The sequence below is a fragment of the Oryctolagus cuniculus genome, chromosome 13 (assembly GCF_964237555.1).
Source record: "Oryctolagus cuniculus chromosome 13, mOryCun1.1, whole genome shotgun sequence".
Lineage (NCBI taxonomy): Eukaryota > Metazoa > Chordata > Mammalia > Lagomorpha > Leporidae > Oryctolagus > Oryctolagus cuniculus.
This window is the reverse complement of record NC_091444.1, coordinates 57,745,746-57,766,168: the sequence shown is the minus strand read 5'-3', so window position 1 is coordinate 57,766,168 and position 20,423 is coordinate 57,745,746. Positions and strand designations below refer to the sequence as shown.

General features: G+C 45.8%; 2 protein-coding genes across 3 annotated transcripts in view; both read left to right on the top strand.

The window, feature by feature from the left end:
- The window catches only part of CHRM3 (cholinergic receptor muscarinic 3), a 613,309-nt gene that overhangs the window by 554,036 nt on the left and 38,850 nt on the right, over positions 1-20,423 (top strand). The gene's annotated exons all lie outside the window — the stretch shown is intronic.
- Positions 7,013-11,907, top strand: LOC103350917 (ral guanine nucleotide dissociation stimulator). Of its 2 annotated transcripts, XM_070055567.1 has the most exons (7): positions 7,013-7,147; positions 8,315-8,423; positions 8,830-8,931; positions 9,160-9,353; positions 10,126-10,179; positions 11,061-11,254; positions 11,498-11,907. In XM_070055567.1, exons 3-7 carry the CDS (start codon positions 8,890-8,892, stop codon positions 11,905-11,907), a joined length of 894 nt encoding a protein of 297 aa, XP_069911668.1. In that variant the 5' UTR covers positions 7,013-7,147; positions 8,315-8,423; positions 8,830-8,889. The 2 variants fall into 2 exon arrangements, with proteins under 2 accessions (XP_069911668.1, XP_008266432.2); XM_008268210.4 differs by lacking the exon at positions 7,013-7,147 and having other exon boundaries at positions 8,286-8,423.

Below are 20,423 nucleotides of genomic sequence, written 5' to 3'. Positions count from 1 at the left end.
ACAGTAGTACTGGGAGACTTCAATACTCCACTCTCAGAAATAGGCAGATCAACCAGACAGAAGATCAACAAAGAAACAGCAGATTTAATCGACACTATAGCCCAAATGGATCTAACAGATATCTACAGAACTTTCAATCCTACAGCTAAAGATTTTACATTCTTCTCAGCAGTACATGGAACCTTCTCTAGGATTGACCACATACTAGGCCATAAAGCAAGTCTCAGCAAATTCAAAAGAATTAGAATCATACCATGCACCTTCTCAGACCACAATGGAATGAAGCTGGAAATTAGCAACTCAGGAATCCCTAGAGAGTATGCAATCACATGGAGACTGAACAATATGCTCCTGAATGAACAATGGGTCATAGAAGAAATCAAAAGAGAAACCAAAAAATTTCTGGAAGCAAATGAGGATAACAACACAACATATCAAAACTTATGGGATACAGCAAAAGCAGTGTTAATAGGAAAGTTTATAGCAATAGGGGCCTATATCAAGAAATTGGAAAGGCACCAAATAGATGAGCTTTCAGTGCATCTGAAGGATCTAGAAAAACTGCAGCAACCCTGACCCAAATCGAGTAGGAGAAGAAAAATAATTAAAATCAGGTAAGAAATCAACAGGATTGAATAAAAAAAATTACAAAATATCAGCCAAATGAAGAGCTGCATTTTTGAAAAAATAAAATTGACACACAATTGGCCCAACTAACTAAAAAAAGAAGAAAAAGACTAAAAAATCAATAAAATCAGAGATGAAAAAGGAAATGTAACAACAGACATCACAGAAATAAAAAGAATCATCTGAAATTACTACAAAGAGTTGTATGCCAGCAAACAGGGAAATCTATCAGAAATGGATAGATTCCTGGACACATACAACCTACCTAAATTGAACCAGGAAGACATAGAAAACCTAAACAGATCCATAACTGAGGCAGAAATTGAATTAGTAATAAAGGCCCTCCCAACAAAGAAAAGCCCAGGACCAGATGGATTCACTGCTGAATTCTACCAGACATTTAAAGAAGAACTAACTCCAATTCTTCTCAAACTATTCAGAACAATCAAAAAAGAGGGAATCCTCCCAAATTCTACCTATGAAGCCAGCATCACCTTAATCCCTAAGCCAGAAAAAGATGCAACATTGAAAGAAAATTACAGACCAATTTCCTGATGAACATAGATGCAAAAATCCTCAATAAAATTGTGGCCAATAGAATGCAAGAACACATCAGAAAGCTCATCCACCCAGACCAAGTGGGATTTATCCCTGGTATGCAGGGATGGTTCAACCTTAGCAAATCAATTAATGTGATACACCACATAACAGACTGCAGAAGAAAAACCGCATGATTATCTCAAAAGACGCAGAGAAAGCATTTGATAAAATACAACACCCTTTCATGATGAACAACACTCTAAGCAAATTGGGTATAGAAGGAATATTCCTCAATACAATCAAAGCAATTTATGAGAAACCCATGGCCAGCATCCTGTTGAATGGGGAAAAGTTGGAACCATTTTCACTGAGATCTGGTACCAGACAAGAATGCCCACTCTCACCATTGCTATTCAATATAGTGCTGCAAGTTTTAGCCAGAGCCACAAGGCAAGACAAAGAAATTAAAGGGATACACATTGGGAAGGAAGAAGTCAAACTATCCCTCTTTGCAGATGATGTGATTCTTTATTTAGGGGATCCAAAGAATTCTACTAAGAGACTATTGGAACTCATAGAAAAGTTTGGCAAAGTAGCAGGATATAAAATCAATACACAAAAATCAACAGCCTTTGTATACACAGGCAATATCACAGCTAAGAAAGAACTTCTAAGATTAGTCGCATTCTCTGTAGCCAGAAAAACAATCAAATACCTTGGAAAAAACTTAACCAAGGACGTTAAAGATCTCTATGATGAGAATTACAAAATCTTAAGAAAGAAATAGAAGAGGATACGAAAAAATGAAAAAATCTTCCATGCTCATGGATTGGAAGAATCAACATCATCAAAATGTCCATTCTCCCAAAAGCAATTGATAGATTCAGTGAGATACCAATCAAAATGCCAAAGACATTCTTTTCAGATCTGGAAAAAATGATGCTGAAATTCATATGGAGACACAGGAGACCTCGAATAGCTAAAGCAATCTTGTACAACAAAAACAAAGCTGGAAGCATCACAATACCAGATTTCAGGACATACTACAGGGCACTTGTAATCAAAACAGCATGGTACTGGTACAGAAACAGATGGAGAGACCAATGGAACAGAAGAGAAATACCAGAAATAAATCCAAACATCTACAGCCAACTTATATTTGATCAAGGATCTAAAACCAATTCCTGGAGCAATGACAGTCTATTCAATAAATGGTGCTGGGAAAACTGGATTTCCACGTGCAGAAGCATGAAGCAAAAACCCCTACCTTACACCTTACACAAAAATCCACTCAACATGGATTAAACATCTAAATCTATGACCTGACACCATCAAGTTACTAGAGAACATTGAAGAAACCCTTCAGGATATAGGCATAGGAAAAGATTTCTTGGAAAAGACCCCGGAGGCACAGGCAGTCAAAGCCAAAATTAACAATTGGGATTGCATCAAATTGAGAAGTTTCTGTACTTCAAAAGAAACAGTCAGGAAAGTGAAGAGGCAATTGACAGAATGGGAAAAATATTTGCAAACTATGCAACAGATAAAGGGTTGATAACCAGAATCTACAAAGAGATCAAGAAACTCCACAACAACAAAACAAGCAACCCACTTAAGAGATGGGCCAAGGACTTCAATATACATTTTTCAAAAGAGGAAATCCAAATGGCCAACAGACATGTGAAAATATGTTCAGGATCACTAGCAATCAGGGAAATGCAAATCAAAACCACAATGAGGTTTCACCTCACCCCGGTTAGCATGGCTCACATACAGAAATCTACCAACAACAGATGCTGGCGAGGATGTGGGCAAAAAGGGATACTAACTCACTGTTGGTGGGAATGCAAACTGGTCAAGCCACTATGGAAGTCAGTTTGGAGATTCCTCAGAAACCTGAAGATAACCCTAGCATACAACCCAGCCATCTCACTCCTTGGAATTTACCCAAAGGAAATTCAATTGGGAAACAAAAAGCAGTCTGCACCTTAATGTTTATTGCAGCTCAAATCACAATAGCTAAGACCTGGAACCAACCTAAATGCCCATCAACAGTAGACTGGATAAAGAAGTTATGGGACATGTACTCTATAGAATACTATACAGCAGTCAAAAACAATGAAATCCGGTCATTTACAACAAAATGGAGGAATCTGGAAAACTTCATGATGAGTGAAATACGTCGGTCCCAAAGGGACAAATACCATATGTTCTCCCTGATTGGTGACAACTAACGAAGCACCAAAAAGGAAACCTGTTGAAGTGAAATGGACACTATTAGAAACATCCTGAATGTTGATGAACAACTTAATACTTTATCCATTAATTTTTTTGATCTACTTAATACTATTGGTTGAACTCTTTCATTAATACAGAATTATTCTTAGGTGTTTAAATTTAACTGTAAAGTGATCCCTGTTAAATATAAGAGTGGGGGACAGTGCCATGGCTCAACAGGCTAATCCTCAGTCTGCAGTGCTGGCACACCGGGTTCTAGTCCTGGTCGGGGCGCCAGATTCTGTCCCCGTCACTCCCCTTCCTGTCCAGCTCTCTGCTTTAGCCCAGGAGTGCAGTGGAGGATGGCCCAAGTCCTTGGGCCCTGCACCCTCATGGGAGACCAGGAGAAGCACCTGTCTCCTGGCTAAGGATCAGCGCGGTGCACTGGCCACAGTGGCCATTGAGGGGTGAACCAATGGAAAAAAAGAAGACCTTCCTTTCTCTCTGTTGCTCTCTCTCACTCTCCATTCTGTGTGTCAAAAAAAAAAAATACATATGAGTAGAAATTAGGGAGAGAGGAGACGTACAATTTATCTGACTTGCCCCAAATGGTAGAGTTAGAAACATGCCAGGGGATTCCAATTCAATCCCATCAAGGTGGCACGTACCAATGCCATCTCACTAGTCTAAATGATCAATTTCAGTTCACAATTTATCATATTGCTAGGACTAAGAGTAAAAGGGATAATATAAACAAGACTAGTGTGTGCTAATACTAACTGATATAATTAAAAAGGAGAGAACGATCCAACATGGGAAGTGGGATACACAGCAGACTCATAGAATGGCAGATGTCCCAAACAGCACTCTGGCCTCAGAATCTGCCCTTAAGGCATTTGGATCTGGCTGAAGAGCCCATGAGAGTATTTTAGGCATGGAAAGCCAAGACACTCTGGAAAAAAAAAAAAAACTAAATGAAAGATCTCCGCGAGTGAGATCCCAGTGGAAAAAATGGGTCATCAAAGAAGGAGGTACCTTTCTCTGAAGGGAGGAGAGAACTTCCACTTTGACTGTGACCTTGTTTAAATAAGATCAGAGTCGGCGAACTCAAAAGGCTTCCATAGCCTTGGCAACTCATGACAAGAGCCTAGGGAGATTCTGACACCATAGACAAGAGTGTCAATTTGTTAAGTTAACAACAGCAGTAACTGTGTACTTCTCATTTAGGATCTCTGTCCTTAATGTTTGTACAATGTGAATTAATGCTATAACTAGTAATCAAACAGTACTTTTCAACAGTTTGCACCCACACAGAAACAATCTTTACTTAATATATACTCAATTGATCTTCTGTATATAAAGATAATTGAAAATGAATCTTGATGCGAATGGAACGGGAGAGGGAGCGGGAGATGGGAGGGTTGTGGGTGGGAGGGAAGTTATGGGGAGGAAAAAGCCACTGTAATCCATAAGCTATACTTTGGAAATTTATACTAATTAAGTAAAAGTTTAAAAAAAGGAAAAAAATAATCAGTGAAACAGAATTCTATTGATATTTTTAGAAAGTGAGAGAAATTTTTTTGCAGCAAACTGTAACAAGGTTATTTTTTTTTGACAGGCAGAGTTAGACAGTGAGAGAGAGACAGAGAGAAAGGTCTTCCTTCTGTTGCTTCACTCCCCAAATGGCCGCCACAGCCAGCGCGCTGCCCTGATCCGAAGCCATGAACCAGATACTTACTCTTGTTCTCCCTTGTAGGTGCAGGTCCCAAGCACTTGGGCCATGCTCCACTGCCTTCCCGGGCCACAGCAGAGAGCTGGACTAGAAGAGGAGCAACCAGGAAGGAATCTGGCACCCCAATTGGGACTAGAACCTGGGGTGCCAGCACCACAGGCAGAGGATTAGCCAATTGAGGCACGGCACTGACCTGTAATAAGGTTCTTACACACTTAAATAGTTTTTCTTAAAATATGGCTAAGTAAAACAAATTGTGAAACTTTGTACACATTTATTTTCCTTTTGATGAAAATGTTTCATAAAGATCATTTGAGTCTTTTATGAGGAATGCGAATTCTACACCATATACTAATTTCATGCCTGCAGGTTCTTTGAATATATTCTAAAGAAATCATTATGTTTGTATTTTCTATTCTGCTGGCTCAGACAGTATTTATCAAAATTCTTTTCCTCCTAACAACTTCTTTTAGTGATAAGTTGTACCATGTTCTGTTGTCACCCCTGCCAGCTTATTGGTGTCAATTTATTTTAATCATAAATTCCAACATGGGTTCAAAGTGTCCATGGTGGAAAAATTGTGGAGCCAAACACTCTGCCTCATTCCAGAGATCCCGTCTGGACCCAAGGGAGGCACAGCTGTATGTTCCTGGTGTACAACCCTGCACCTGCACCAGGCTGTGGAGGGTACAGATGAGGATATCCTATGAGACCCTGACAGGATACAGGCAAGGGAGAGAATACAGTGTCTCCTGTCATTCTGCCTGGGAATGGAGAGCTCCGTTCCCACTGAGGTGTCCTGCTTAGACTCCCTCCCTTCTCCAGAAAGACACAAACACCAAAACCAGAGGCTGTGGTAGGTAACTCAGCATCCAGGCATCCCCACAGAAACTCATCCCTCCTCTTCAGCTTGGAGTTCAGAGTCTGGGAACAGCTCTATATGTACCCACAATCCCTGTGGCACAGGATGGAGCTGGGGTGCTCTTTCTCCTACAGAGAGTTGTGGAGGAGGGCTCAGGATGGCTACATTTCAGAGGATGGGCATGAGGACAGAAGGAAGGACAAGGGGTTTGCACAGCTGTGTAGGCTCCATTTGCACTCCCTTTGCAAATCCCATACAGTCCTTCTATTCACATCTACTGAGCTGGGGCTTGGTCACCTTGACCTTCAAGAGACAAGAGAATGACAACCTATCAGTCTCATGAATTGCTTGACAGTCAGACTGATTCTCTGATCCTGAGGCTGTGCAACATATAGGCAAAGTAAATCCCAACAAAAGCACCACATTACCTTGAATCAGCCTGAGACCTCAGACCAGACACCTCCTTTCTCTGACACAGAATTCTGTCGGCAGACAAAAGGGCGTGGGTGACTTGTATGAATCTGAGGCACCAGCATGTTACCTTGCTCTCTTCTGGGTCCACCTGCAATTGTCACAGCACCTCAGTTTCTCCCTGGGGGAGTATTGCATAGCCCCAGTCCATGTGGCTAACTACTGTTCATGAACTTCCTGTCTGTAGCAGAGAGGGGCTTCATGGGATGCACCTGGAGGAATCTTGGTGCCCAGGACCAAGACTCCACACTGTGGAGCAGGTACCTGCTTTCCAGGGCAAAGATAGACCCTGTGTGCACGTTGGTCCACATTCACCAGCCCAGCTCCACCCAGGTCCTCCAAGGGGAGGCCCTGCCTGTGCCCCAAACATTTCCAACATTCCTGCTTCAGCTGTGGTGAGCCCTGAGCACTCACCTTGTTTCCAGCAAAGTCAGTCCTGGGGTCCAACTGAGAAAGACCATCCTGGCTCCTGCCCTCCAGAAGCTCATAGTCTGCAAGGAGAGGGAGACCAAAACCTTGAAAATAAAAATAGCAGGAATCAAAGAGCAAGTGCTGTAACGTACTCAGTGAGGGCTCTGCAAGAGTGCTGAGCCATTTCATGGGGGCATCTGAAAGGCCTGCACTTAGGGACAGTTATGCTGGGGCAGACGAGAAGAGGAGCCCACTCTGCACAATGCTGACAGCAGTTTTCCCAGGAGGTGAGGGGAGCTGGGAGCTGCTAGAAGTCTGCCCACAGTACCAGAGTTTTGGTGGCCTGGATTGAGCCATCAATTTCACAGTGAGCATCCCACATAGAAACCTAGTTTGAGTCCTGATTAGTCCGCCTCTGATTCAGCTTCCTGCTTGTGTGCCTAGGAAGGCAGCAGAAGATGGTCCAAGTGCTTGGATCCCTGCCAACCACATGGGAGTCCCAGATGAGGGCCCTGGCTCCTGCCTTCAGCCTGGCCCAGAGCTGGCTGTTGCAGCCCTTTGTGGAGTAAACCAGTGGATACAAGATCTCTAGCTCCCCTTCTCTCTCTGCTGTGCAAACAAACAAATCATTACAAGCATATTTCTGTTCCACACACAAGTTGATGACGGGTACTAATGTCAAGGCTTAAAGAAGAAGACAAGACACTGGAAGGTCCGGGAGGACAATATCTGATTTGATCAAATCTAGCCACTAATGACACAGACAGAGAAATGATGCAAAGGAAGGAAGGTGGATAATGCCAAGCTCACGTAACAGGAATCAGGTCTGCTTTTCAGTTGTCCAGGCTACTTTGAAGTTATCAGACAAAAAGTGGATTGGTGAACCATGTGCACATCCCACGAATGAGTCAAAGACCCTGTATCCCATGTGACCTGACACCCTCTTCTGTATTTAGCTCTAATTTTGCATTAGATATATAGGACACCAGCCATAGGCTCACTCAGTATTGTCCCTTGTATACCTGATGACACCCCTAGAGTAGATCTAGAATGATGTCCCAAGAGGCACAGTAACTGATTCAGGGTACCACCCTGGTCAAAGTCAGGAATTGGAAATAAGGTTCCATGTGTCTGTCACTGTGGTAGCAGCCAGGAAGACCATAGGCCCTGCAGGGAGGGTTCATTGGTGTCATTGTGTAGAGAAACAGAGACAGCATGGGACAGAAGGGTGGGAATACATTCACTCGCAGGGTGATTTGAGGACTTTGGATGAGAGAAGAGGGGTGAGATAAGGAAGCCCCAACCGTAACCTCGCCACTTAGTGACAGGCCACAACAGATCCTGTAACCCCGGTAACCAGGCATGAACATTCTAGAGAGATGCCCCTGCGCAGCTCATTTGGTGAGAGACGCTTGACAGAACAAGATGTTCTCTTGCTGTGTTCCCACTTCTAGAGGCCATGGCCCGAGAAACCCGCGTGATGAGGGGTTGTGGCAGCAATTTCGACATTGGTTCTCCCCTCACCCCCATCACCCCCAGCCATGTAGCACATGGCAACCACAGGTAACTCAGGACCACCCAGGACAGTGCTGTTCAGGCCAGGACTTCATGGTGAAAGCACCTGGGCTGCCCCAAACACCTTTATTGGGGAGGGGGAATAGTATGTGAGGGGAGGGCCTATCATGGGCAGGTGGTGATCAGGCTGGGAGGCCTTAACCTGGTGGTCCTGTCACCTTCACACCTCAGGTGATGGCTGGCAGGGTGGAAAGGAATTATCCGGGCACTCACAACTGCCCAGATATGATTTCACATCCTGCATGCCAGCAGGCCCCATCCTCTAGGGGGTTTAATAAATGGAATGGTCCATGTGGTCAGGAGAAGAGGAGGTCCCGAGGGGCAGAAACAGAGGGAAAGGGACCAGGCAGGGCCCTGATGCTTGCTCTGCACCTGCCGGGCACTGTCTTTCCAGAGCTCCAAGCACAACAGAGGTCAGAAGTTGCTGAACAAGGTCCTGTACTCCATCTCCTGCATGGAGAAACAGGAGGCCAACAGAGGCCGCTGTTGGCCCAGGGTGAGTAGGAATGCAGAGGGAGTTCCACATCCTGGCCCCGATGCCACCCCACGTGCCTGCTTCTCAGGGCTTTTAGATGGTTTGGGATGGGGTCAGCATAGTGCCATCAGTGCGATGCAGGACAAGAATCAATGATGGCTTTGGCATTGGTCTGAACTCCAGCTCCTGCACTTCTGGTGGCTCCTGGAGATTGCACTGACTGTGTGTCCCTCCTTTCTCCTAACCTAGGTGAAAAAGCCATCTAAACTGATCAAGTATGATGCCCTTGTTGGGTGGAGGGCCCAGGGGGACACGCTGCAGAAGCTGGTGGACCGGCTGGTGCCTGCCTTCCTGGGCTTTGAGCCCTTGTATGTTCCTGCCTTCCTGAGAAGCTACAGAGCTTTTGCCACCACCGGGCAGGTGCTGAACGCACTGTTAGGAAGGTCAGTCTCCCAAATCTCCAGGCCACCCCTAGCTGTGAGTCTTGGCAAGGTCACCCCACCTTCTTCCCATTATTTTCCCCTCCTTGAAAGGAAGTTCTTGCTTTAGCCCTTTATGATTCTCTGAAATTGAGTTGAACGGTTGAATGCATTTTTTTCACTTATTCCTTTGAGAGAGGGACAGGGAGTAAAAATTCTTCCACCTGCTGTTCCACTACAGAATTTCCCTGAAGAGATGAGCTAGGAGAGACTATATTCAAAAACCAAGAATTCAATACAGACGTCCTACATGGGTGATAGGGACCCCAGGACTGAGTCATAACCTGTCCCCATGGTGCACATTCACAGGGCCCTGGATTAAAATTGGAATGAAGACTCCAACCCAGCAGCTTGGATATGGGAAGGGGGCATTTCACGTGACATAACACTGTGCCAAATGCCCATGCAATGTTAAGCTGTTTCTGTATTTGCTGAACAGGGTCCAGATTCCATCCAGGTGTTTTTGGGTTGAACCAGACCAAGGATGTGTGATGAGGGCAGGAGGACTGCAGACCTATTCAGCTTCCTTTGGAACAAGCTGGTTGGAGTTTACTCCTGCTAGGGTGGCCATGAAGTCACACGATCAGCAGGACTTTTCTAGGCAGTGCCCTTGATGCACAGCACAGGACAGGCCCCCGTCCCTGCTGGACTTCCCTTCTTGGTGGACCCAGAAACGCTCACTGGACAGGGGCTGCCCACCATGGGGCAGATGTGATACCCTCCTTGCCTCCTCTAGGTTCCCATGGTTCCCTCCTACTGATGAAGGTGTACTCCAGGACGCAGTCAAACAGTGAGTGGGTGTGGTGGAGGTGGAGGGACCCAGTTTTTGATGACATTGGGCTGGAAGCATGGTGTCTGTGGGTTGCATGCAGCTGGTAGGTGCCTTCAGTCTAAACATGCTGTGATGCTCTTACAGAGCTGAGGTCTAGGCAGTGCCCTGTAGGAATTAAGCATTCAGAGAGCTGGGACTGGGCCACAGGCACTGTGGGACATGGAGGGGTAGCGGGAGGAGAAGATAAAGAAAGCCCTGAGGGAATTCAGCACCACCACCTCTCATGCAAACCTGCTTTCACCATCAGTCCATCTTGGGACCCAGAGTTGGAGTGGGGGCATCCTGCTCACAAATATGGCTGCAGCTCCACAGTGAGGCATGATGGGTGCTCAGAGGTTGCAGCCAGTGCCCAGGGCTCAGGCACCTCAGGAGATGAGCAGCACTGGGAAGAGCAGACCCATTTACTGTGCTGTCAGCACTAACATTTGAGGATAGTAGCACAGGCCTCAGGAGCCTGGGACAGAGGTTGCCCTCCTTGCTTCCTCCTGCTTCAGTTACTTAGGTAGCACCTACTGAGTGCCAGAGAGTGAGTGAACCAAGCAGATAACCTCTGAGTCTGCATTTGTGGAGCTGGCATTCTAGGGAGGACAAGACACAGACAACAGCATGCATCACGTTTCACTGTAAAGGGAAATGTGGTGACACCAAGGTCAAAGGCCCCCTCTCATAGGGTCATTTGTCAGTCCCCCTTCAGGCACCAGGGCTCTATCCTGGCTGTTTACCAGTGGCATGAGCTGGGTCAGAGCTATGGGAGGCACTGGAGGTTGCCTGTATATTGGGAAAATGGTGCAGCCTGAAGGGCCAGGCCTCTCACTGGACTGCCCATCTGCCTTCCCCAGTGCTATCTCGTCCATCCTGGCCACCTGGCTGGAGCAATACCCGGAAGATTTCAATCATCCCCCGCAGTACACCAGTCTGCACGTGCTGCTGGACTACGCACAGCTCCTCCTGCGTGACTCAGAGCTGGGGCACCGTGTGCAACTCCTCCTGGGACGATTGCAGCACCCGGAGCCCACTGAGGCAGAACTAGAGGGTGAGCAGGATGGGGATGAGTGCATGTGAGTGCACGGGGAGGTGAAGAGTTTGGGTCACACTCAGAAAAGCTTCCAGAACCAGGGGCGGGTCTAGGAGCAACAAGGGATCAACTTCCTGAAAGTCATTCAGGAAGCAGAATTTGGGTCAAAGGCTTCCCTGAGAGTCGGAGACAAGGTTTTGTCTCTGGAAGGCCAGGAAAAGTCAGGCCTGCTGCTGATATGTTCTCCTCCTGTGATTCCAGGACCAGCGGAAGCTCCAATTCCACAACAAGATCTTGTGCCACCTCCATCTCTGTTGCCAGATGGAGTTCCACAGGCAGAAGAGGCTCACACACCAGCTCTGGAAACCTCCAGGGAGCTCACACCAGACCCCACTCTGGCAGCAGCTCCCACTGCAGAGCCAGTGAATGTCACAGATTCAGATCTAGACCCCACCGCAGACTCTGATCTACTGCAACCTTCTGGGCAGGAAATGCCTGTTGCTGAGTCCCAAGAGCTTGAGCTCTTTGTAGCTCCACAGCTGGCACCTGTCCCTGGGCCAGCGCTCACAGCCCCCTCCCTTACTACACAATATGTAGTAATGTTCATCTTTCTCCTTTACCTCCGCGTAAGAAATTACTATTCTGTATACTATAAAATTCACTTTCAATAAAATTTCCTATTTTAACTTTTTAAGGTATTCTATGGCAACCACTTTAATTAATGCTGTGTGTCCATCACCACTGTGTCACTCTGGAACCTTTCATCCATCTGTACTCCCCAAGTCATTGCCCTCAACCATCCATCCCTAGTCCCTGGCAAACTCTTCACTGTCTTCACGCCTGTAACTACAATGGATGTCACGTATCCATGTACTAACACAGTAAATGGCTTGTCGTTTCTTGCCACTGCATATAAAACCTGTTGGTTACATTCTTTTATTTTCTTTAAAGACTTACTTATTCTTATTTGAAAAGCAGAAAAAGAGATAGAGTGAGAGAGTGAGAGAGAGAGAAAGAGAGGGAGAATGTCCTCCATCGTCTGGCTCTTTTCCCAAAAGGCAGCGATGGCCAGGGAAGGGCCAGGCCAAAGCCAGGAGCTTTTTCCAGGTTTCCCATGTGGACACAGGGTCCCAGCTTCTTGGGCCATCCTCTACTGCTTTCTCAGGTGCATTAGCAGGAGCTGCATCAGACATGGAACAGCCGGAACTCAAACTGGCACCCATATGGGATGCTGGATTTGCAGGCAGCAGATTAACCAGTTAACACTACAACACTGGCTCATATGTTTTTGTTTTAACAAAAACAATTTAAAAAGAATATCCTGGAGAAATCAAAGTTTATATGTTAAAAATAAATCATCAATAATAAATATTTTCACAATCTTAGAATAGGAAATATTTTCCTATGACATGAGAGCTAGATAAGAAGCAAGTGCTTTTGTAGCCAAAAGAAAAACAGAAAACATTAAAAGCTGGGGGACCATCCTCAAACCAGAAAGTGTTCCATTCAGGCCATGTCCAGAATCATGGTTCATATCCTAGGGACACTTAGAACTTTCTGGAATCAAGTGTTTATATTTTTAAAATATTGATTTGAGAGGCAGGATGAAGGGGGCAGGGGCAGAGGAGAGAAAACAGGGAGCACTCAGCACTCCAGTCTGCTGGTGGGACCTTTCAAAATATTTTCTATAACCTTGAATTGTTCTCTCAGTATATACAAAAATAATCACATTTTGTGGTTATAAAAAGAAGAATGCATTTTATTAGCAACTATCCACACAATTCACCTATTATGAAATTCTTTAATTCTTTTTTTTTCCAATTCTTCTTCTTTTTTTTTTTTTTTTGACAGGCAGAGTGGATAGTGAGACTATTACGAAATTCAAGTTGATTAGCTAGTCTGAATTTTATAGCATTTCTGACAAAGAGAGAACTAATAACTATTTAATAGAGTAAAACAAGCAGTCCAGATTAACTGCAAAATGAAATAAAGGATGATGATGTGGTCCCTTCACCCGCAAGTGTTGCCCACTCTGTGAGGTTCTCCTCCTTCCCAGCCTCACGCTGAGATTCAGGTCTGTGTGTCTTACCTGGATGGGGACACACCCAGGCCATGTGTTCTTCTGTCATCTCCTGTCAGCTTGGGGTGAAAACAGTTGGTTTCCTGTCCCTTGTGCACCTTCATCGGCCACACAACTCACTCAGCAGACCCTGCTGTGCAATCCTGGACTCTGTCAGGGTTGGCACTGTGGTGCAGTGGGTTAACACCCTTGCCTGAGCGCCGGCATCCTCTATGGGTGCCCGTTGGAGACCCAGTTCTCCACTTCTAATCCAGCTCTCTGCTGTGGCCTGGGAAAGCAATAGAAGATGGCCCAAATTCTTGGGCCCCTGCACCTGCATGGGAGACAAGGAAGAAGCTCCTGGATCCTGGCTTCGGATCAGTGCAGCTCCAGCCATTGCAGCCAGTTGGAGAGTGAACCATCGGATGGAAGACCTCTCTTTCTCTGCTTCTCCTCTCTCTGTGTAACTCTTTAAAATAAATAAATTAAAAAAAAACATACTGGGCTCTGTCAATTTTCCATTCCCAGATTATGCTGAAGGGCACTCATGCCTTTGTGAATATCTACTTTTTAGTATGGATGCCTGGAAGTCAAACTTCAAATTGCACACATTTCCAAAGTGCTGCCTTCAGGTTGAGTCTCTTCCTCCACTTGAGGCCTGTTGGGGAAGTAGGAGCTGCAGGGACACTGAGAGGAACCCCTGAGAGTTAGAGGGAGGTGGACAAGCCAGCAGTGGCAGCTCCCACAATGCCTGGGAAGGAACCATGGGACAGGGGAAGGCCCCACTCAGCCCCTAATGCGTCCTGACAGAGCTCTCAGAACACCATCTGGACACTGTGCCCAGGAAGCAGGAGGGCAGCCTGATTTCTCTCCCTGCTAGCAAGGACCTCCTTCTTGTCATGCAGGAAACTGCTCTAGGGGGAAGTCAGCAAATTATGGTGAACACTTTAATGTGTAGGCACCAGGTCACCTTCTCAGCTGCAATGGCAAGGACCCACTTGAACTTGTGTGAGCAGAGGACTTCTTTCCAAAGCATACTAGGTAGGTGCTCAGGGAAACCAATGGGCAGGTCACAGTCAAACAGAGGCTTACAGCTGAGAACAGCCCTGAATTACCACCAGGCCCTTCCCGTATTGACCTTTGTACCTACTTGTGGGCCAGCCACTGACCCTGGTATCCCTCATGCTCAACTTCTGTGTGGGAGTGGCTCTGCCCCTCCCAAGACTCCAAATTAGGAGGAGGGAAGACAGCCCTTATCTCCCCCACGTGGAGGTCAGAGGAGTCCACTGGTGTGGGACAGCCAAGATCAGCACATCCTCTCTCTGGGAGAGAGGGTGCCAGCACTGGTGTCACTGTGTAGTGATACCAAGATAACACAGGATAGGAGAGTGGGAGAGTGGGAAGACACTATCCAAGAAAGGTATTTGGAAATGTAAGGATTGCTTATTTGTAGAACGCTGAGGTAAGAGGATCCCAAGTGTAACTCAGCTCCTTATAACTAAAGTATCTGGCTAACTAATTTTTTCAATGCCCTAAATAGACTATTTGGTAATTTTAGATCCTGCTCAAACCAGAAACCCCAAAAGTGCTCCTGCAAGTAACTTAGTGCTCCCATGGACAAAAGGAAAACAAGAAAAACATTAAAGCTGGGATGACAATCCTCAATCTAGAAAGTGTTCCTTACAGGTTATGATCAGACCAACACTTAACATCCCTGCAGCTCTCAGAACTCTCATGAATCAATTATTTTTTTAATTTTATTGAAATCCTATTCAAAATTTATCTATATGAAAGGCAGAGTGACAGAAAGAGGGAGAGATGGGAAGACAGAGAGAGATGGAGAGTTCTTCCATCTGCTGACTCACTATCCAAATGGCTCCACTGGGACTGTACCAGGACAAAGGAAACCAGAACTTTATCCAGATCTCCCATGTGGGAGTCAGAGATCCACACTTGGGCCATTTTCATCTGCCTTGGTGAGTGCATTATCAGGGAACTGGATCTGAAGCAGAGCAGTTGGGACTCAAACCATGACTCTGATATGGAATGCCAATGTTTCAATTGGTAGCTTAACCAACTGCGCTGCAACCATGACCCTGTATTCTTGTACTTTTAAAACATTTCTTGGGGTTGGTGCCATGGCATAGTGGGTAAAGCCACTGCCTTCAGTGCCAGCATCCCATGTGGGCACCGGGTTGAGAACCGGCTGCTCCAATTCCATTGCAGCTCTCTGCTATGGCCTGGGAAAGCAGTACAAGATGGCTCAGGTCCTTGGGCCCCTGTACCCACGTGGGAGACCCAGAAGAAGCTCCTGGCTCCTGGCTCCCGATTGGTGCAGCTCCAGTCATTGCAGACAGGTACGGAGTGAACCAGTGGACGGAAGACCTCTCTTGCTTTCTCTCTCTCTCTCTTCCTCTCTGTGTAACTCTGACACTCGAATAAATAATCATTTTTTAAAGAAGAATTATTTTATTTCTTTGAAAGGCAGAGTTATAGAGAAAGGTAGAACCCAAGAGAGAAAGAGAGAGAGAGAGAGAGAGAGAGAGAGAGAGAGAGAGAATCTTCCATTCTGCTGGTTCATTCCCCAAAAGACAACAACAGCCAGAGCTTAGCTAATCCGAAGCCAGGAGCCAGGAGCTTCCACCAGGTCTCCCATGCCAGGGCAGGAGCCTAAAGACTTAAGCCATTTTCTACTGCTTTCCCAGGCCATAGCAGAGAGCTGGATTTGAAGAGGAGCAGCCAGGACTAGAACTGGTGCCCATATGAGATGCTGGTGCTGCAAGCTGGGGCTTTAACCTACTTTACCACAGTGCTGGCCCCAAGAAATAAATCTTAAAAAAATTTCTTTGAGAGGTATGGAGTTTTACAAATTGGAAAGAAACATATATAGAGAGTGAGAGCAAGAACGCTGCCATCTGCTGGTTATTTCCCCAAATGCCCCAGAGGGACAGAAGTGGACCCCTGTGAAGAAGAGAGCTGAGAACTCAATCCAGGCCTCCCATGAGTGTGTCAGGAACCCAACCCGGTACTTGAGCCATCACTGATGCCTTCAAGGTTCAAAAATTATCAGATATTAGAGTTGGAGCCAAAGCCAGGAAGTAAACTCACATATTCTAATGTGGGATTCAAGTATATTAAACAGTATTTTAACCCCTAGGTTACAAGCCTGTCTTTGAATCGGCTTCTTCAGAGAGACCAGGTTTAACCCCATGCAATGTAAATGGGAAGCAAACCATAGGGTTGTTAAATGTCAGACCTGCTCTGCCTCCCTGCACCAAAAGGAAAAGTGCTGAAAACAATTGTTCCATTGTGGATACTCATGGCTTATATCCAAATTCCTAAATGCAGCTGAAACGAGGCCAGTCCTCAGCTCATAAATCAGTCATTAAAACTGATCACTAAATCTATTGGGGTACTTCTATCCAAACCACAATGCTATAGAAACAGGAGAAAAGATGTTTAAGACTAAAATAAAATGCTTTAAAAACAGTGCTCCCAGTCCTAGCTTATACTGTCAAATTCTTTGAACACAGCAGGGCATTATAAAGGGGAAAGAACAGCATTCCTACAAATTCCCTTCTTTTTAAATACATTTATATATATATATATATATATATATACACACACACACACACATCTAAAATATATATATCAAGGATGACTTTAATCTTCATTCATATACTGGATGTTAACTAAATGCTGTACTCTTTTGGGGGATACTATGAATTCTTCTTTAAAAAATCAGTTTAACAATTGAATAAGCCATAGGAGAAAATGTGTATTTGTAGAATGGGTCATTCTCTATGGACACCAAAATGAAGACGACCTCTACCAAGGACAACAAGGCAATCCCATAATCAAAGTTGTAAGGTCTAACCAGAGCTACTGCTCTGAAAGCTCACGGACACCCTTGCTGTTATTTGATACACATTAGCAACAGATTTGGGTGTCTAAGACACGGCCATATCCATGGGCCACTTACTAGCTGAATCCCTCATGCCAGTTACTTCACTTTTCTGAGCCTTGGTTTGCTCACCTGGGAAATGATGATAAACAGCTGTACGCTAAGACTCCTGCAAGGATTAGAAATAATTGTGGCCTGTGCCAACACAGAGCCTGGTATTTAGTAGATGTGTGACAAATGTAGCTGAAATCATAATCCTAGCATTTACAAGCCTATAACAAATTGAGGAGAAAACTCAAATCTCAAGGTTCGGGAAGGGGAACTCCACATAGCTCCAAGAAAAGTGGCTGACAGTAAGGAAATGGTCAAAAAATCTTACAGACACAAAGCTCTGAAACAGCAGACTCACACCATCAACTACCCACTTCAAGAGCTGTTGAGGGCTGTACTGATTTTTTCACAAGATGCAGCAATGATGTGTATGAAGACAGCATTGGAATCTTTTAAAAAAATTAAGTATTTATTCAATGTATTTTAAAAAGACAGACAAGCACACAGTTGACTAGGAAGACTTCTCTCAAAAGTGATTTAGCATCATAAATTTTACATTTAAAAACCTGCCAGGCCAGTGCCGTGGCTCACTTGGCTAGTCCTTTACCTGCGGCGCTGGCACACCCGGTTCTAGTCCCGGTTGGGGCACCAAGTTCTGTCCTGGTGGCTCCTCTTCCACTGCAGCTCTCTGCTGTGGCCCAGGAAGGCAGTGGAGGATGGCCCAAGTGCTTGGGCCCTGTACCCACATGGGAGACCAGAAGAAGCTGCTGGCTCCTGGCTTTGGATCAGCACAGTGCGCTGGCCATAGCAGCCATTTGTGGGGTGAACCAACAAAAGGAAGACCTTTCTCTCACTAACTTTGCCTGTCCAAAAATAAAAAAAATGATCGCCTGCTTCAAAGGCAGTTAGTTGACAATGAACTGATCTAAACACAGGGGAATTGATTGATGGCCTTCAATTCACATAAGAACAAGGCTAGGGCTCTGATGATTTCCAAGAAACCCATAAAGTATTAGAGCATGGGAAAGAGGCAACTATGGCAGCAGATTACAACAAATGAGTCAACCACTGACCAGCTGGGACCTGTGTCCACCTGGAGTCACCACCACAAGGAGAGTGCCCACAAGAGCTCCCTGGAGAAAATCTGCTTCACTCTGGTCATCAGTGACTTCATCCAACCAAAGGCAGGCCAGAAGTTCCACCACGAGAAAGGTACACCTTATGAAGAACAGAAACTGGAAAATCTTTAAAGACTTTACATCCTATGGCATTTACGGCAATGAACATGAAGCCATGAGCAATAAGACAGGACGTTCAGACTAGGAATAGGTAGACTCAGCTTCTATTTCTGCTCTACTTCTGAGTGAATCACGGGTGACTTTGAGAAAATTCTTTCACTTCTTTCTCTGCTTTCATTTCCTCACCAGTTACAAGATCAGGTTGAACCCACAGATTCTTTTTTTCTGGACAATGCTGAGTGAACAAGATAAAATATGCAAAGTCTTACACAAAACAATATTTCTTGGTCATTGACTAGCTTCATCTCATCACCAAATGCTAAGTAGGTGATGTCCATAATGAAACAACTAACTGCACTTTTCCTCTGTGCAGTAAACACAATCTACCTTGAATGGTCAATAAAGAGATGTGTGAAAAGGACTCCTGAGTGCCAAATTTAAAAATTTGGAGAGTTACCAAATTTAAAATACAATGCAAATTCCAAGAACACATTTTACACAAAGGAAAACATAGTCTCAACATCTGCAAGGTCCTACTATCATTCAGGACACTGTTTTAAGCCTCCTGGAAAGTCCTCTGAGCTTTCCCCATGCCAAGAAGCTAAGCCACTGCACCGGAGGCTCCTAGCTCACCGTTCTGCACTTCCACATGAATATATTCCTGTGCACTGCAGCAGTGGCCACTCAACTGCACCAAGTAGTTGCACGCAGACTGCTGCATGGTGGAAACCCTATATTGCATACAAACATATATTTGCACATATATATGAATGCCAGAGCAGAGATCACCCTTGCCTTCTACTGGAGTAGATGACTGTGCTACCAATATTGAACCTTGTGAAGGGACCATAAACAAATTTGTTCTTTCTAGTGACAAAAACAAGGGGATCATCTGCCTGGCGTGACCCGGAGCATGACAGCAGCAGGTATTTTGGTGAAATCAGCAGAGTATCCCTTTGAGATGACCTACACAGGAAAGGCACAACTAAGCTGTTGCTTTTAAGCATATAAGAAAACCAGCAGGTACACCCCAGGAATTTCACCGAAGCCATGAGAAGGGAGAAAGCAGATTACCTGTAAGAGGACTCAGGACACCCACTAGCAGAGCAGTACCTTTGAGACCCAGGGGAGGGCAGGAAATTAGGGGAAGGCAAATACCCTGCCACCTGGAGGCCAGGGCTAGGAGAGCTCACCCTGTGTGGGGAGCAACTCGGACTAGACTAAGTTACTGGAATTAAGACTTATTCTATGCATCTGCTCTCCCACAATATGGCGCTGGGAGAGGAGGAAACAGCTTCTACACAACTGCCTCCAGTTCAACCAATAAACTGTAGGACCTGCTCCTGATTGGAGGAGAGCAGTGTACTCGGCGTGTGGGTAGCACAGTTGGGATTGGTGGAAGAGGACTATAAAGGAGGAGAGAGACAACATGCACCAGGAACATCTATCTGAAGGAACACCTGTGCAGCCCCCGAGAGAGCCGGCCGGCGGTGTGCCGCTCCCCCGTGGAAGTGGGGAAAGTGGCTAGGGGGAACCGCCCTTCCACGGAGGTGGAAGGGTTGGTAGCCAACCCGGGAAGAACCAGCAGCAAACCCGGGGAGGGCCGAGCAGACGAAAGAACAACGCAGGGTCCTGTGTCGTTCCTCCACGAAGACGGGGAGCGACAACCCTAGGAACACCTTCTGGAGCCAACTCCAGAAGCCTTGGAGGCTCTCCTTTGCACATCTTATTGCCTTTGCCCCACCCCCAGCAGGTGCACACAGCCTCCCTCAGACAGCAGGAGAGTCAGAGAAGCTCAGGCAGCAGGGGCCAGACTGGCTCCCAGCTGCGGCCACTTTACAAGAATACACAGCACCTCCCTGGGGCAGAGGCTGCTGGTGTATCTGGGCTGGGAGCCCCGCGGGGAGCGAGCAGGCTCGCTGATGTACACCGGAC

What these genes read in the sequence shown, in the direction of transcription:
- LOC103350917 (XM_008268210.4), top strand. Translation starts at nt 8,286, where the DNA reads ATGTTCTCTTGCTGTGTTCCCACTTCTAGAGGCCATGGCCCGAGAAAC. An exon ending in GAGGCCGCTGTTGGCCCAGG is followed by an intron (nt 8,932 to 9,159) that starts GTGAGTAGGAAT and finishes CTCCTAACCTAG; the next exon opens with GTGAAAAAGCCATCTAAACT. An exon ending in CTCCAGGACGCAGTCAAACA is followed by an intron (nt 10,180 to 11,060) that starts GTGAGTGGGTGT and finishes TGCCTTCCCCAG; the next exon opens with TGCTATCTCGTCCATCCTGG.